Source organism: Anser anser, assembly GCF_964211835.1.
Source record: "Anser anser genome assembly, contig: HAP1_SCAFFOLD_136, whole genome shotgun sequence".
Lineage (NCBI taxonomy): Eukaryota > Metazoa > Chordata > Aves > Anseriformes > Anatidae > Anser > Anser anser.
Genome location: NW_028154175.1, coordinates 150,565 through 169,230, shown reverse-complemented (window position 1 = coordinate 169,230; position 18,666 = coordinate 150,565). Strand labels below are relative to the sequence as shown.

The window sequence follows — 18,666 nt, the reverse complement described above, 5'->3', positions numbered from 1 at the left end:
CTTTCCATGTAGTTCTGTTTACTGAGCAAAAAAAGTTCAGAATTCCTTGTGGTCCAATATTTCTTCTCTTTTTACACATTTGTTAATTGGCCACCCTTAGATCCTGTTTCAGGGCACAAAGGGTATGCACGCCGCTGTCTTTGTAGCTGAGGCCAATTTTGTCCCTTGTTTGACTTGTGGCACTTAAACTTGCATAATATTATTGACTGATGCAGGTTGTTTGTTTTTTTTTCCAGCGTGAGATTTGCAAGCTCTCTGTCACCTCTCTCCTACACTACTATTTCCTATTTTATCTTATTAAAATTGATGTTAACTTACGCTTGTTTTAGTTCACTAGTTCATATACTGTCTTGCAGTACAAAAATACGCATTTGACAGTCAGAACGTACATGCCATTTTAGTTGCAGATAAAATCTTAGTATCCTACATAAATAAGGCATTGTGGAGCTTTCAATTACATCATGATTGACCAATAAATACATGAGTCAAACTTCGAATATAATAGTATAAATGATTTCCAGTGCTGCCTTGCCTCTTTAATTTTCTCTTAAAGTTGCAATTATACTTAAAAAGGAAACCTGCACAGGAAAAGTACTATAAATGCAGAGCTGTGGAAATCAGAACTGCAGTCCCCTACCTTCTGTAAGGCTGCACAATTCAGAAAAATACTTGTTTCATTGGTTTCCCTAACTCAGATCCTAAAAGCTCAAATTAAGTTCTGACAGTAGTGTTACTGGATTCTTGTGAACTCTATCATCATCATCATCAATAAAGGTTTTTGTGCAAAATTCATCTTTCACATACACTTGTGAAAGACTTTCAAAGAGTGGAAAGACGTTGACTAGACACACCAAATACAGATCAAACTTTTAGAAACAGAAGTTTGAGAGCATTTCTCAGAATAAAAATAAATAAAATCACATCCTCCCAAGAGAAAAGACCCTAATAATTTATTTCTGTGTGTAAGTCACTGAAATATTACATTGAATTGGAAAGAGATGTTTCTACACTTCAGCACCCCAGGTTGGCACAGCCTCTTAACACTAGAGTATCAGTAGAAATGTGGAAGGACATTTTTTATAACTAAGAGTAAAAAGGAAACAAGCTGCTTTACAGTTCTGTGCTCACTTCTGAGACACACACCTTTCACCATTATTGTTTTCTTATGAATTTCTTACTAAGTTGTTTTGTATCATATATACTTATTTTGATGTCTCAGTTTTCCCTCTTAAGCTTATTATAAAGGAAAAGAAAAACACAAAAGAAAAGTGCAGGTAAGAAAAAAGGAAAATCACAAGTTGCAAATTAGAAGAATGTTTTGTTTACTCTGAGATAAAAAGAAAGCCTCACAACCTATGAGTTATGTTGTGGTTTTTTTTTGTTTTGGTTTGGTTTTTTTGTGTGTGTGTTGTTTTTTTTTTTCAATTGGCCAATCTGAAAACAGAAAAATGTTAATTATCACCTAGTATTCATGCTTTCCACAAGACTGCATGTTTGTTTCAGGAATCTCATCTATTTTTAGGATTTTTTCAAATATGTTTCTACCCTGAAACATATTTGAAAAAAAAAAACCACAAACAAACAACGACAAAAAATATTTTTGAATCTGCCTTTTCCCTGTGAATCTTCAATGTGTAATATTCTTTCTTTAGTGACAAAGATAACATGTCTGCTCAGCCAGGATATGCACATAAACTAAAACTATTCACTGATGAGAATTAAAGAGGGAGCTTGGAAAGAGTAAAAATAATAGACCAGAGAGCCAAAATTTAACATCACTTCATCAAATAGAACTGCTTTTAACCTTATTTAAGCCAAGCCTTTTTGTAACTTATTACTCTAAGTCTTTCCAGAACTTCAGTTAACCTTCTACGTATCAAAGCCTAAGATGAAGTCAGCTTGTTCCTACCTGATCATCAAGCACTGTTAAATTATAAATCAGCTTTGATCTCCCAGGTGTGAATGTAATATTTCCCTTAGCTGGACTTAGGTCTTCTTCAGCTGGGTTTGGACCATCTTTTATCTGCAAAGAATTGATTTGTCTGATGAGAAGTCTATAAAGCAGGAATACAAATCCAGTGCAAGTACAATAACCAATATGCAGTGTGACTTGCATAACAAATGCAAGCCATCTCCAACTTACAACTTACATGAACATTCAGTTGTGAAAATCTGCTCTTTTCTGGCAGACAGTGTAAGTCAGAACAACCACTCTGAAGAAATCCCGTATTTCCAGAATAAGAGGAAGAAAACTACTTCCATATAGGCCTATGGGGACTCTTTAGTATATTCTGATGCATAACTGACTCTTTCATATTACAGAAAGGATATTCATGCAAATTCAGTTTGAATCAATAGTATTTCATAATAAATTCCAAGACAAAGTAATAGTACTTACTGGTTTTGTGTCCCTTCTATCTTAACTTGTGATATTAAAGATACTAAATTTAACAGTCAAACTCAAAATACTACAAAGCCTCTTAAAGGTCATATGGGATTTTTTGGTTTTAGAACATTTTGTAAATTATTTTTCAACATACATATATAATGATGTGAGACAGACCTAAGTAATTGTCCAGAGAGTAAGATTTACTGTACCTTAAAACAAACATATTTGCAAAAAATTGCACAGAGAATCATATTCAGTACTTTAACTATTCATGCTATATTTAGTATTAATAAAATCCAGTGCAAAGCTTTTCTGGTTTTGACAGGTCTAGACTAAAGCTTTGAGGTCTAGATTAAAGCCTTACCCTATAGGACCAGGCAACTAGTACAGAAATATCTATATGAAAGATTTTATATATAATTTTAAAGTAAATAATAGAGTCTGAGCTAGATAAGAAAAAGAAAGCAATGAAGTCAGTAATTGTATCACATTCAAATCACATATGTAAATAACAGGATAAGTATTCAACATGATTAATTATTTCAAAAGCTTCATTTGCAGGGGATTCAAGATAGAGATCAAGATACAGATGATTATAGATACAGAAATTCACCAAATCCTGAGCACTCACAGTTCAAAGTTGGGATAATCATTAAAGACTCACTTGAATATTTGTATGTAAAATAAATATTTTTTAAAAAAATTAAAAAAACTTAGATAAGACACTTCTTACATACTTAATATGCATTATTTTCTAGTAATACATACTGATGTTGCCTCACGTACCTTTCTAAATGACAGAATATACTCGGTTTTCTCTAGTACCTCTTAACGTTAAACAGTCAATTAAACAGTCAGATAATTACAGTATTTTCTATATGACGGTTAATATGAATCCCTTTTATGAAACAGATCTACCTAATGTAGATGTAGGTATTTTGTCCTTCTTCCCCTTTTGCAAACACTTCAATAAATTATGATTACAGCCTCTCAGTTTAATCCAACAGACTACTGTATGAAGTCTTTTGGATAAACTCACCTCAAAAGTTATGACGACCGTCCCATAGGTTCCCCTCTCTCTAATTAGAGTGAGCGGCACAAATTCATTTCTGCCCCTGGGCTCATTCACTGTGATTAAGGCAGACTAATGAGGAAGAAAAGGAACAGACAATCAGACACAGATCAAATATCACAGCAGAATGAAGAAACTGTTACCATAGAAATATCAAACTCCCACAGACAAGTTAATCCAATCCGCAAACCAGTCCACTGATGGCATACATTTCCTAGCAACCAATTAGTTCAGCTAATGAAAACCTTAAAAGATTTCAGATAAAAATGTATCACGTAATGCAATTTGTGTGTTTTTGTTGTTGTTGTTGTTTGTTTGTTTCTGTAAATGAACATAGTCAACATACACAAAGCACTGACATATCATCACTGGTATTTTTAGGAGCTCCTACACCCATTAAAAATAGGTTTTCACCATCATGAAGTCGTTTATTAGATAGCTAGCTATAAATGTACTCAGGACAATCATTTAGGTCACTGGTCACTTTTTTAGGCTATTGTAGGTAACAGATTTTGAAGATATCCACAAATCCCAGAAGCAGCTTGGCTTAGTACTGTGGCTCTAACATTTTCTTATGTTCTTATGTTTTTTCAGAGAAGTCCTATACAAAATTATATTGTCAGAATGCTGTCAATAAGGCATAGCTACTCGTTCTACTAATACAACCTCTGTATTATTGCAAATATCATCTGCTGGAGTAACAACAGCATCTTATCCCAGAGGGTGTTATAAAATGCATATATTATGACAATGTTCCCTCAGTAATTGGTAATTAACCCTACTGCAAGAAGCTGTGCCTGCTCTTCAGAGGAACAGGTTTATATTCAGAAGCTACTTCTTTGTTTACATGCTACATTTCAAAACTGAATGTAATTCAGAATGTAATTCTAATTTAATACAAGTGTAAGAAAAAGTTTAAGTAGACTTGATGACTGAAAGGAGAAACGTTTGTGGTTAAATGTAGATGATTCTCTTTCCTGTCTAAGAGTGTCCAAGTATATTAATTTTTAATGTTAACTTTCTGAACTATTATGCATTCATATTTATTATTATAAATTGGAATTACAAGACACAGTGATGTGTAGCTTCACAGTAGTATTCTGCATGGACCTGCGTATGCTACTTCTGTTTTCTAAAGTACGTATTCCGGGAGTAGAATTGTACTGCAAAAGTGGTTGCCTTTAAAAGGAAGGCTTCATGGAACAGTTGTAGTATATTAGTATTTTACTTTATATTACATAGTATATTACTTCTTACTGTAAGGAAGATTACAGTAAAAGGAGTCTCCACATTTTCCTTTTCTACTCAACGCTGATGCATGCCTGCCAGGACTCTCATTCTTTCTGTATCACTGAACAGGATTTTGAGACACAGAGGACACTTCGGCAATGTTTCTTTGACCTGGCAGTTGTTTGATAATAACTCTGCACTGAAGCCAGGAGAAGAATTCTATGAAACTTATGGGACTGTGTGCTTCATGGATGGTGAAAGGTCGAAGTCAATAACACTACGTGCCATTTCAGATAGAATTCCTGAATTCAATGAATTTTACATTCTAAAGTTGGTGAATGCTTCAGGTATTGTCTTCCATATCACCATTTCCTTCATATCTGGTAGAAAAGAGTTATGTTTAATCAATCAAAAAGAAACCAACACTAGAAAGAGCATTGCTCTGAATCATGTCTTGATATCCTATGCTTTTCTGGTAAGGTTTTAGGTCTTATTTTTCATTTAATCTTGATTTCCATATATAGAGAGTTACTCAGTTCCCGAATTACTGTTAAACACATTTTGGTGATCTGAACTTTAAAAGGGATGCCTCTTGGTTTTTGAAATTAAACTTCTTAAAGTTCAGAAGTTTCATTTCAAAAACCAAGAGTTCTGAATTTCAGATACATAGATCTCCATGCACAAAATATAAAACAAAGATACTAACAAAGAAATAACAAAGGTATTAAAGGTTATGTGTGTCTACCATAATAGAGGTTGCTTTTTTGTTTGTTTGTTTCCCTAGAGGAGGTAAAATACTTGTAGTTACCACTTCACATGACTTAAATTACAACTTTAAATTGCTACTGGACACATTTCCTAATCTGGATTAATTCCACTTTAGTACTATTCATGGTCTTCTGTGCTCTGATACAAGTGAAAATGTGTGTTGGCCTTTCCTGTAAGTGAAGTCCATACGGATGTACAAAAGATTTCCTGCTTATAACAGGTAGATCACTGTACACTTTGAACACGGAGATTCTCCATTCACAACATGATCTTCATATCATGAATTCTTACTGTGCAAAGATAGATGACTAACACCAGGACTGGGCAGCAGTTTTAACACACAACTGGTTACTGTTTCTGCAAGGTGTATGTACTTCTGTATCAGAGGCAACAGGCAAGATTTTGCCATTCTCTATTCCTGTAAGTCTTTGAGCAATACAAGAATTGAATTTGGCCCCCATGCTTATCAAACGAATCAAAGGTAACCTACCTTATTGGCTAATTAAGAAAAGATGGACCTTGTCATGTTTCACCTGAAAGACATCTGTGTGTTTTACAGCTGAAAAATAGCATGTGGGTTTGTTTTCTACTGAAATTACATCAGCACAGTGTTTTAAGAATAATACAATTAACCTATGTAATTTTCAAGTTAGATCATTTGCTATAAGTCCAGAGGATCTTAAAGGAGGGTTTGAGGTTTTTTTAGAAACTTGTTTTATTAAAAAAAAAAAAAAGTACTTTGAAACTTTTTTCTGAGTGTGTTGTTTAATCATTAACTTTTACTCTAACTTCTATTACGCAGGTGGGTCTCCTGGTCCTGGTGGTCAGTTATCTGAAACCAGTCCTACTGTAACTGTCATGATCCCTTTCAATGATGACCCTTTTGGAGTGTTTGTTATAGATCCAGAGAGCCAGGACAGAGAGATAGTGGAAGATACTCTTTCTGAAGATGACCTTTCCTATATTACGGACTTCACCATCTGGAGACAGCAAGGCACCTTTGGTGTTGTCCGACTAGGTTGGGAAATACTGTCTAGTACCTTCCAAGCTGGACTGCCATCAATGGTAGATTTCTTGTTGCTTGGATCATTCCCAAGCTCAGTACAATCACAGCCCCACATGAGGCGCCATCACAGTGGAACAGACGCTCTGTATTTCAGTGGAAAAGAGGATGCATTTGGCATTATCGGTCCTGAATACCCATAACAATGGAAATAATGCAGTAACCAATTTTACATTTTCAGCTTGGTTAATTCCTAATGTCAGTACAGATGGCTATATAGTTGAAAAGGATAACGATAATGGGACTTTATATTATGGTGTGAAAATTCAGACAAATGATTCTCATGTTTCTGTAGTGCTTCATTATACAGCATTAGGGTCCAATATGACATACATGGCTAAAACATCAGTCATGAAATACCTGGATGAGAATACTTGGCTTCACGTTCTGATTACTCTGGATGAAAGTATAATTGAATTTTACGTTGATGGAATTCTAGTTCTGGGAGGAATGAAGAGTCTAAAAGGAGAAGCAATTCTTGATGGTGAGCCTTTGCTATTTTTCTCCATATATAAAGCTCTGAAATGCATAGTCTAGCCACTTCAAAGGTGGAAGAAATACACTGAAATGATTATATCTGTTAAGTTAATTGAAAGGAATGGATAAGAATTCTTTGAGGATTTTCAGAAAGCCTATGGAAATTGTGTGAATGTTCTAAAAAATTCAAACTGCTGCGATGTTGAGTGAGAGTAGAGGACTATTAATTGTATGGTGTACTATTTTATTTCTGCTTTTAAAATTCCAGGTTGAAGTTTAAGAAATCAAATTTTCCATTTGTAAAAAGAATAGTACTTCTGCAATTAGTAATTTCCATCACACTTGCAGTACTGTAGCTAAGCTGAGAGGCTGAGAGGTTTTTTTTTTTTCCCTCCCTCGGTTTCTAGAACAAATATATGTGAAATGCAATTATGCTTTTATTGCTAGAAGGATATGTCTGTGCTGTAAATTTTCTTTATTAGTGGGGATGGCGTGTGTCTGGGGATAATGCAATAGTAAGGCAAGTATGTCATCTCTCTCCGTTGAATGTTGGGTAATACACAGTGGTGTGCATAGCAGCCCAGTTTTTCTCAGCATCCTCCACTTTGTGCCCTGGGACTTTTATCAGTTCCTGTGGTTGCTCATCTCTACAACTGCCACTCAGTGTCATATGTATGACAATACACTGAAGAGCACAGCTTTTTTTGTTTGTTTGTTTTCTTTCGTTTTCTGAAAGGCAACTGAAAACAGCTGATGTGTGTGTTTTAGCACAAGAGCATAGCATGGCACAGAATAGGATAGAGTAGGAATGAATATGAGGCAGCTGTGATCCTATAGTTTGGAGACAGAGAAATATAAATGCTGTTGTAAAAAGAGTTTGGAATTTGCATGGAATTACAGTGTGGTGGATGAAATGGATGTCCAGAAGGGTTAATGCAGTAATCATGAGTATCATCAGAATGGATCAGCTGCCCTAGCAGAGGGAAACAAAGTAGGATTTGTTCAGCAAAACAAGGGCTAAAAGGGGTTGCAGTTCTGCTCTGAAAATCTGTGGAGGAAAGAGGGAGCCTCAAGTCTCTAAGACTTATAAAAATGAGGGATGATGATAATGTGCTGCTAGAACTAATAGGATGAAAAACTTGGACAGCATAGGATGGAATTGTTTGGCCTGTGAGGACTTACCTGTAACATTGAGATGAGGCTCAAGGAACCTCCTGATTTTGGATCTCAAGATCAATATGATTCCTCATCCAGGGACAATGAACAGTTTACCATTGGTTTTTAAGAAAAACAGGTAGTCAGTTGCTGACTGTTTCATACAAATACAATAACATGAGAAAAAATTATAATTTCCTTCTCAGGTCCAGGAATAGTAAGAATTGGAGCAGGAATCAACGGCAGCAGTAGGTACACAGGGTTAATGCAGGATGTAAGGCTTTATGAGCGTAAGTTGACACGAGCAGAGATCTATGAACTTCATGCAACTCCTGCAAAAAGTGATGTCCACCCTGTCTCTGGGTATTTGGAGTATTGGCAAGGAGAGACCAATAAATCATTCATCGTGTCTGCAAAGGATGACAAAGAGGAAGAAGGAGAAGAATTATTCATACTAAAGCTCATTTCTGTGCGTGGTGGAGCTCGAATTTCACAAGAAAACACCACAGCAAGATTAAGAATACAGAAAAGTGATAATGCTAATGGTTTATTTGGCTTCACTGGAGCATGTATCCCTGAGGTAAGGTGGTCATAATGGAAATTGTAGGTGATATTTCAGGCACAGAAAGCTAAATGGCAGGACCAAGTGACCTGAACAAACCCTAGATTTTGCAGTGTTTGCTTTTGTGGTTAAGCAAAGTTTTCCTAGGATTTGGAGATGCATATGTTCTGTTAATACAACCTCAGTTCCACTGGGATTTACTATATAATTTTAAAAAACTAAAGAAAAAAATGGTTAAGAAAATTTAGTTTACTATATAAACTGAAGACTAAGGCTTAATTTTTTTTTTTCTAGAAAAATATTTTACCTTCACTTCTGTTACATTTGAGTTACCAGTTAAAATGTAAGATTTAATTCTCTGGTTTTTTTTTGAGAATGGATTATTGCAAAGATTTTTATTTTAGTTTTCTGTGTCACATGATGTGTTTGAGATAATTTTACTAGAGATCATGCAATGACAAAGTGTTATGGATTTTTCCACCTTCATTTGCTGTCATAAACTAAGTTATAATTTGCATATGTTTGATGTCAGTTGGTTGATTTAGTAGTGGGTTTTTTTGTTGTTTTAGTTTTAACAGATGAAATCTTTTTTCAGTGGTATCCATTCTATATGCAGAGTGTAAACTTGCTACTTTTTGAGGAGGCTTGAAATAAACATAAATCATTCTTTACTTCTTTAATCAATTATAAGGGGGAATAACATGATAGCTATCTCTACTGGTATTGGATTATTTTGTGGAAAAAAAAATTTAATACAGTTTTCATTTGGGAACTCTTATGAGCTTTAATTACATTCTTTTTTAATCAAAGTGCTTATGATGTTTTTAAAATAACTGTCTTGCCTGAGTGATACTAGTTTTCAGTTTGGTTCAGTTTGCTTATTGTGTGCCTACCATATGCTATGATAATAGATTCCTTCAGGTTCAAGTACCTCTGATACGCTGTGATGCCACAGATCATCAGCCAACCATGAAGAAAAAAAATAATTATATGGCACGGTAATTGTTTTGCACCTATCATATGTCCATTTCACCAGGGAAGTATTAGAGCTCTTAGTGGTGATGCAGGAACACAGCATTTTTTTACCAGTAGTTTAACTGTGCATATCTGTCTACTAGGCAGCTGAAGTCACACACAGTATCTATGCTTTCTTACAAAGCAGCCCTGAAATTTATCTAATGCATAAGATAGCTTTAACCTTTCCAATAACTTTCAGATAAAATTATTTTCTATGTTAATTTTATGAACGTTATTTTCTAAAATAGAAGGTCAGTACCAATTAAAGCTTCATTCCAGAGACGTGAAGTTGTCGCTGCAGAAGTCATGTTATCTGTGAAGATACAGAATTGTAAGGAGGACAGTAGAAGAGAAAAATCTGTTTTTCTGAATGATGATGGTATAGTTTATTTCTATCCATAGTGTGTCTGGTTAGAGAAAGTGCTGATCCAAATCTTTCTTTAAATTATTGCTAAGGAAAATTACAATATTGACGTTATTATAAAGCAATAGTTTCATTTGCTTTCGACAGGTACATTTCAAGCATATTGATTCTGTCTCTGACGCATAGTTTTAGGAAAGGGGTTGTGTCCAGGACGAACTGCAGTGTATTGTTATTTGTTACCTTAATAGTCCTCAGGGAGGCATCAGACTTTTGCAGATTCCACTAGGATTGTTCTGATTGGCATCAAGGTCAGTTTCAGCTTCCTAACACTCCAAAAGAGCTGAAAGTAACATGACAGCAATTTTTTACTTGAACATTTGTCTGGCATTAAATATTTTCGTGTTATTTAATGAAATTGCCTTGATTTACTTTGACAGTAATAAACGTTCCAAATTTTTGCTTTCTTCCAGACTGCTGATGAAGGTTCCACTATATCCTGTGTTGTGGAGCGTACAAGGGGAGCCCTAGACTATGTGTATATAAAGTACATTATCTCACAGGTTGATTCCACTGGCATTAATTACTCTGTTACCGATTTTTCTAATAGCAGTGGCACTATCACATTCGTTCCTTGGCAGAGATCAGAGGTAAACCCTACCTTCCTATTAACAATTCATCCTGTCCTTTACAAACCTCCTGGAAAATACCTTCTGAGGGTGCTTGGCTGGTTTGCATACTAGAGAGTGTTTACTTCACATGGCTTTTCTTCTTATTATTTTTTATTTTGTTATTTTATGTTGTTATTTTTTTGTTATATATATATTTTCTTTCTTTCTTTTTTTCCATCCCTGACAACAAGAAAGTGTTATTTGTAGCTCTGTGTATATGTCAGTTCAAAAGTCACCATGTGTGCATGTACATATTAGATATATGTACATATACATAAAAAATATTAACTGTATTTATGTGTATGTGTACATATACTTTAAAAAGTGTAGATAGTCCATGTACTTTCGAAATTGGAAAATGATCAGGTTTGATCTGAGTGTTGTAACTCAAATTTATGTCCACAACAATTAAATAGGCAATAGTAAGATTCATTGCTGTTCTTGCACTCAAGGCTATCCAGGTTCTGTCTCCTTTTAAATTCAAAATCAGAAACAGGAGATTAAAGGTGTTCTTGTAACAATAGCTGTTTTTGAGTCTCCCTGAAATGATTACTGTCTGCTTTAATCTATTCCTCTGCATAAAGTGTGCGAGCAACTGGAACATAAGGAAATTATTCAATATTCTGGCCTTAGAGACACCTGAAATTGGTAATCAGAATTGCATCTCTGAGTTGGGGGAGAGAAAGAGAAATGATACATAAGGGAAGCTTTAGCTGCTTCTGAGAAAGCTTTCTAAAAGTCTTACGAAATTCCTTATCTGAATTAGTTTAAAAAAAAAAGAAAAAGAAAAAAGAAATACCAGGATACCAGGATACACTGAAGAGTAGGAATTCAAAGCTACAGAGGCCCACAATTAAAAAATTATGTGGGCAGACTGGAGGTCCAAAAGAGGGCCAGAAAGATGATCAAAGAGCTGGAGAACCTGTCCTCTAAGGAAAGACTCAAGGGGTTAGATCTTTTCACCCTTTAGAAGGGGACTTTGATCCCATTATTACAGTACCTAAAGGGCAGCTCCAGAGTTGACAGAGGCTCTCTCTTCTCAAGAAACCACAGGAGAAGACAGAGGGCAAAGAGTACAAAGATAGAGTGGGAGAGGTTTTGTCTTGAAATTTTTTACAACTACTGGAACGACTTCCTTAGGGACAGGGTCGGGTTGTCCCGACCTCAGCATCTGGGCCAGGGCAATCCCAAGCACAAACACAGGCTGGGCAGAGAAAGCACTGAGAGCACCCCTTGGGGGGGGAAGGACCTGGGCGTGGTGGTTGATGAGAAGCTCGACATGAGCCGGCAATGTGTGCTTGCAGCCCAGAAAGCCACCCGTACCCTGGGCTGCACCAACAGCAGCGTGGGCAGCAGGGCGAGGGAGGGGGCGAAGGAGGAAATTCTTCCCTCAGAGGGCGGTGAGGCCCAGGCCCAGGCTGCCCAGAGGAGCTGCGGCTGCCCCATCCCTGGCAGAGCCCAAGGCCAGGCTGGATGGGGCTGAGGGCAGCCTGGGCTGGGGGGAGGTGTCCCTGCCCATGGCAGGGGGTGGCGCTGGGTGGGCTTTAAGGTCCCTTCCAGCCCAAACCAATGTATGGTTCTATGGTAGAATTCCCATCACCAGGGGTGCTTAAGATGCAGTTGAACATGGTGCTGGATTATTTCATCTATTTTTTTTTTTTCCATGAAACATTGAACTTCATCTTTTGATGTCCCATCCAGCGTGGGCTGTCCTATGATTAAAATTCTGTGGTAATAAACAGCGTGTGCTAGAAATAGAAATAAAAATAATCTGTTTCAATGAATTCAATCCTGATGTACAGCACGGAATTGTTAAATTTATTTGAAGAAGTGGTGCGGGACCACAGTACTGTAGAAACAACATACACTTTCTATTATTGTTTGTATAATAAGGATGAATTGTGAGTAGAAAATACCATCCTCAGTTTCACTTATATCAGGCTGCAGAAGTCAATGTGGACTCAAATTCGCTGAAGTCATTTGCAGGGATCCCAGTGACTTCACTAGAACTGTGAATCTGGATAATGTGATGACTGGCAAAAGCGTGTGGTATCTGAAAATAGTTCATTCATGTTATAATAGTTTGTTCATTCAGCTTTATTTCTCTGTGAAATGATATTACTGCATTTCATACAATCATATATAGCAGAAATTTCCAAAGCTTTTCTAGCATGGCAACATAGACGAGGCCCACATTACTCTATCTAGTGGCAGAAAATGGCTGATGTAGGCTCTTGCTACACAGCTTACTGGTCCAATTTACTGCATACATACAGAGGAGCTAATGTGCATGGCTCTAAGAAACGGGCTGGTAGCAAGCTGCTCTTCAGGTGGGATATCCTAAGGGACTTTCAACTGACATTTGTAATCTACTCATTACCATGCCTCTAAATATGATCAGCTACTTAAATGTTTTCTATATGTTTGTCCGACCATATCGAAACATAAAGAAAGATGGAATTTTCTGAAGTGAATGTGTTAGCGTGTTTAGAGCAAGGTTATGTTAGTAAATCGTATGATCTGCAGGTCAAAGTGTCAGGTGGTATAATAAGCTCAATTTATTTGCTCTCTAAATTGGATTAATCACTGTAATGTCTCTTCATAAGCATAATTTCAAAAAGATTTTAAAATTTATCAGATATTTCATGTTCAGTACATGGAAATTAAACTCTGCTTTTGTGAAGATATACAAAACCAACCAAACAAGTATTTATTATCACTTATTTATGTAGTTTGAAACAATTCAGAAAATATGCCTTCCATTTCCAGTAGCTTGGAAGCATTGTTTTTGGAAAGCATATTCTAGACATAAAATGTTATCTTAGAAATTAGTTGAATTTATGTGGAGAGCAAAAATAGTGTCCTTTGCTTTCAGAACTATACAGCAGATACAGCTGACTGACTAATCAAAGAATGTTGCATGGTTTGATTTCTCCATGATTTGGTCCTTCTCTAGGTGTTAAATTTGCATGTTATTGATGATGACATTCCGGAGTTAAATGAATATTTCCGTGTGACATTAGTCTCTGCAGTGTCTGGAGATGGGAAACTAGGTTCAACTCCTACCAGTGGAGCAAGTATAGATCCAGAAAAGGAAACTACTGATATCAGCATCAAAGCCAGTGACCACCCATACGGTAACAATGATGGGAATTATACAGCTTTGTTTCAGATTATTGTGTAGTTCTTTCCAGTCAGATGAAAACTTTGCTTGGTTGTAATAGTTGAGGAAGCAATCTCATATATTCCACTTTATCTAACTTGAATTAATTCATTGTTTATATACATGAATGAATACTGAATTAGTTTTCTTTTATAATTTTACAAAAAGGCCTCAAATCTTCCCTGCCCAAACAAGCAATGATTCTCTTGTGAGGGCAAATAAAGGCTCTGCATGTAGTTGATCCTGTCCAGGTTTTTCATCAAATGAGAATTCCTGACAATGAGAGTCATTTCTCCATATGTCTTGTACCAGTAAATACGCAAAACCGTGGCCTGTGAGGCTCTTTTGGGAAGAGAAGGTTTTATTATTGTGCTGTGCCTTTTATCAAGACTGACAAGAATATCAGTGAGAGAGGGTAAGGCACACAGCACATCTCTGGAAATAGTGTGATTGAGGCTTAAGGGTATACTGGTATATGTGGTTTTTAATTTCAGAACCATCACAAGATATGTTATCAATCACTTTATTTAAATTGTTTATCATCTTTAAAATTTGTTATGAAAAGCCATGTAAGTAGTAATTCTTGTCTTCCAGGTCTGCTCCAGTTCTCTGTGGGGCCACCTCCTCAGCCAGGTGATAAAATGATTCTTCCAGCCTCTTCTGTGCCCCATATTACTATTAAAGAAGAAGCTGGACACGTCAGATTACTGGTAGTTCGTGCACAAGGCCTTCTTGGAACAGTTCTGGTGGAATACAGAACAGTGCCAGTCACAGCTTTCAGTCCCAAAGATTATCAGGTATGGCAACTGCCAAGGTGGTATAATTGTTTTGGAATTAATTAGAGTTATTTATCGTGGAGATAGCTTTCAGTTTGACTGCTCTAGCCCAGCTATGATTCTTTCACAGAAAGACTACTTTACAAGGTGATGTGGCAAATGGATATGTAATATTCACTTAAAAATATACATCATGTGACTTCTCCATTCTTTTCTCTGCAGTAAGTTGCATTGTCTAGGAAAAGCCTCTGGTTTTGAACTTTTTTTTTTTTTCTTAACAGAGTTTCCAGTGTAGCAATTTGTGAGTTTTGCTGTTGTTACAGACCATATTATTCAAGTGCATGTACAGGTTAACATTATGCTTGTACATACTGGGATTTGTATATGCCTAGCAAAATAACCTGCATGTATCTGCACTTGCTTGTCCAACTGATCATTTGTGCAGAAAAATAAGAAAAATGTACATGAATGCAGATGCTCACCAGTATGTCAACTTAGATGTCTTCTTCTTTTTTTTTTTCTTTTGTAAAACAGATTTTTCAGATTTTTTTTTAAAGCTTAAGTGAGCAAAAGTAGATGTTTTGAAAAAGACAAAATGAAGGTTCTGTTTCTTTTTTTTATATGGATGAAAACATTAGACTTGAACAAAAATATGAAGAGCTCTTATATTGCAGGCTGTTGTGGGTACACTGGAATTTCAGCCAGGAGAAAGATACAAGTACATTACTGTTAACATCACTGATAATACTATTCCTGAATTAGAAAAAACGTTTAAAGTGGAGCTGTTGAACCCAGAGGGAGGAGGTAAGGCACATATATCAGGCCCTTAGTTGTATTTTCATGACCTCTACTCGTTCATAAAAATCTTGTCTTTCTTGGCATTATTTTCTATGTTATTTCTGAAAACAAACAAAAAGCACCTCTACATCCCCACCCCCATACAGCTGTCTTTTTTCGTAGGGAAGAACTGTTCCTCAGTTCTTTTCTTAATCCTTGGTGGAAACAACCAGATCCCATAGCAAGTATATTATTACCATGTATTAGGGAAAGTGTATCACTGCCATCTGTTAGGTCATCTAAAGGCAATTGCTGCTTTTCACTTTGTATAACTTCATGGTTGGTAATGAGAACTAAAATAATGCAAAAATATATTAGCAATATGTTGCATTTCAAAAATATGGAATATTTATAAAATATTTAAGGCTAAACAGTCAAAGTGTTGTGTTTTTGTTTGTTTGTTTTGGTTTTTTTTTGTTTTGTTTTGTTTTTTCTTCCACATGAGTGAAATCAGAAGAACTGCAATACATAGGTCAAATGGATTATAGCAGTAATAGGCTGTGGATGTTGAGGGCCATAGGGAGTTTGCTGAGCTGTAGCTGCAGAGGTAGCTCGTAGATAACTGTCTGTAAGAACAAGACAAACACTTGAAAGAATTATTGGTTTGAAGGGCTAGTCTGAAGGGACGGCAAAGCATAGTGGTGCTGCCACATAAACCCCTGAATACCTTACAGATTTTTTTTTCCATTTGAGAAAAATTTTAACGGAGATTGTAAAGCTTGTTGGAGGGAAAAGTAATTAGAAACACTGACAGCCATAAATTGATTTTTTTTTTTTAAACTGATGTTATTTTTTTAAACAATTCAGAAATTGCAAGTGTGGTCCCTTCTGGGAGGATGTATCAGATTTCCTTGAATTAATCCAGCTCTCTGCTATGATTGTATGTGTCTATGGTGCAACATGGTCTCAGTGATTCTTTTGGTAAAGTCTTGAGACTTTTCACGTATTTTGTCTTTTTGGTTGAATAGTTGTTTTGTTAAAAGGAGTCAAACTTTTCTCTTTCAAATTGTTGTGACAGAAAATTTACAACTAACTTTAGTAATCCAGTAACTATATAGCCTTTTTAAAATGAGCCTTCTTTTTGGCCTTTCCAACACAAACACAAAGCTTATGAAGTCCCCATTAGTTAAGTTTTCTGCAGATTTTCCCAACATTTTCACTTTGTGAGAAAATATTAGAATAAGGAGCTTGAGGGACTTTATCGTCTCCCCTACCTTTTTTTTTTTTTTTTTTTTCAATTTAGATTCCTCCATGACAAGCCTCAGTTAGGAGTGAGAAAGGGGAAATACAAAATGGGGACACAAAGAGGGAAAGAGAGGAAAGATAAACTATGTGTATGTGTTTTCTTTCATTCTGACTTCCCATTGCTATTTCCAATGTCATAAATTAAGTAAGAGGTGGCATATGTAAATATTTCAGTCTTTATTAGAACTCCTGTACACTTTCAGAAGCAAAGTTGATACCTTCCTAGAGTGCTTCCCTCTTTTTTTCCTGTTGTCCAGAATAGTTTAAATTTCTCTTTGCTTGCGCTCTGATTTATAAATGTATATATGTGTATATATCTGTATGTCTGTCATCTTAAAGTTGCTGAGCTCTTTAGAAATGATGGCAGTGGTAGTGGTGATGGGAACATGGATTTCTTCCTTCCAACTGTCCATCAGCATGGTAAGCATTTTGGATTAATCTTTATTTCTTTATGCTAACTGTAATATCCCTCATGAACTACACTACTGACACAGTTTATCATAGTGTTATTTTGCTTGTGGTTTGAGATATATCATAGAGTCCTGTCAAAACATTCTTTCCCATTTTAAAAAAGGCTTAATTTCAACAACAGTCAATACTAACCGTAATACAGAAAATAACAGCTTCTCTATCTTCAAAGCTGTATTTTTATAGAACACAATGTAGTTATTCCAGAAGTAGTTAGAAAAATTAGCTTTGTTTGTAAATTTTGTAAAATTTTCTGGAGAGCAAAGAGGAGAGAAACTTTTTAAATTTAAGGTAATTTAAAAATTACCTGACTGTGTGTTTTGATACTTTCTTTTGCCACTTGCTTTATGCTTTGATCTCTGCATCTCAAAAATACTCTTAATAAAAAGTGGTGTTAGCTCTTTTTTTTCTAAAAGAATGCTTTGATTATTTTTCATTTTTGAAGTCTATTTTTGTCACAACATACAGAAAACAAAGATAATTTAATCTTGAGAAAATTAAAAACATACAATATGCAGAAATAAGATGAAAACAAAAGCACCTACTATGAGGGAAACGCTAATGATGGTGGATTTTGAATTAAACCCTAGAGACCTGAAAATATTGTGTTAGCACCCATTATCGAAATCAAATAATTTATTCCACAGTGACAGCCTGATTTTCTGTTTTATTTGAAAATACAAAGGAGTTCAGTTTGAACCTGAGAGTAAGTCTGTGGTTTAACCACTTTTTGGAACTTCCTGGGAAGTGTTGTTTCCTCTTCTGTGTTTCCAGATTTTTTTTAAAATGCCAGGCTCTTTCTCTTTCTAAGCAGCAAGTTATCTCACACAAGATGATCATTACAGTAGTAGAATTTCCTGGACTAGCTTTTTCTTTGTTCCAGCTTCAGTTAAAATAGTACCTGCTTTTGTCCTGTCTGCACTGCTTACACTGTGTTTTACCACGTAACTCTCCCCTACCCTAAATTCTAGTTCATTTTCCTTAATTAGACAAGTAATTTTATTTTTGATCCTCTCTTAAAATATTTGCATTTTATATGTTGCTTTGGAGTGTTGTTCCATAGAAGGGCTGCCAGGACTGCATTATTGAAAGTGAGTTCCTTATCCATGTGGATAATTATTCCACATTTAAAACAAAAAAAAAACACACCACAAAATGCAAAACAGCAGAAATATTCCAGTTATGCTTTTCTGTGTGCTTTTTGTAACAAACTTCCTTAGCTTTTAAGAAAAGATGGTATAAAAAAATAACTCATTTTGGCACTTGCACTTACAGCCAGCTTGGGAATTGCATCCCACATCGTTGTGACTATTGAGGCTTCTGATGATGCTCATGGCGTCTTTGAGTTCAGTACTGAGTCACTCTCGGTAAATGGAACTGAGCCTGAAGATGGAGATAGCAATATTATGTTG

General features: G+C 35.7%; 1 protein-coding gene and 1 pseudogene across 2 annotated transcripts in view; one reads left to right on the top strand and one right to left on the bottom strand.

Moving 5' to 3' along the window:
* LOC310890432 (adhesion G-protein coupled receptor V1-like) overlaps positions 1–3,881 on the bottom strand; it is an 85,568-nt pseudogene extending 81,687 nt beyond the window's left edge. The window contains exons 1-3 of the transcript in view: positions 3,876–3,881; positions 3,429–3,533; positions 1,910–2,023 (exon numbers count right to left, since the gene is read on the bottom strand). The product of the transcript in view is annotated as an adhesion G-protein coupled receptor V1-like (transcript). The remainder of the gene's footprint in view (positions 1–1,909; positions 2,024–3,428; positions 3,534–3,875) is intronic.
* A 9,933-nt stretch (positions 3,882–13,814) lies between these two features.
* On the top strand, positions 13,815–16,298 carry LOC310890433 (adhesion G-protein coupled receptor V1-like). The gene is made up of 3 exons (XM_083852791.1): positions 13,815–13,902; positions 14,523–14,725; positions 15,379–16,298. Exons 2-3 carry the CDS (start codon positions 14,570–14,572, stop codon positions 15,532–15,534), a joined length of 312 nt encoding a protein of 103 aa, XP_083708917.1. The 5' UTR covers positions 13,815–13,902; positions 14,523–14,569; the 3' UTR covers positions 15,535–16,298.
* The last annotated feature ends 2,368 nt before the right edge of the window (positions 16,299–18,666 follow it).

Coding starts and splice junctions, on each gene's coding strand:
- LOC310890433 (XM_083852791.1), top strand. CDS start 14,570: ATGATTCTTCCAGCCTCTTCTGTGCCCCATATTACTATTAAAGAAGAA. Junction 14,726..15,378: donor TCAGTCCCAAAGATTATCAG/GTATGGCAACTG, acceptor CTTATATTGCAG/GCTGTTGTGGGTACACTGGA.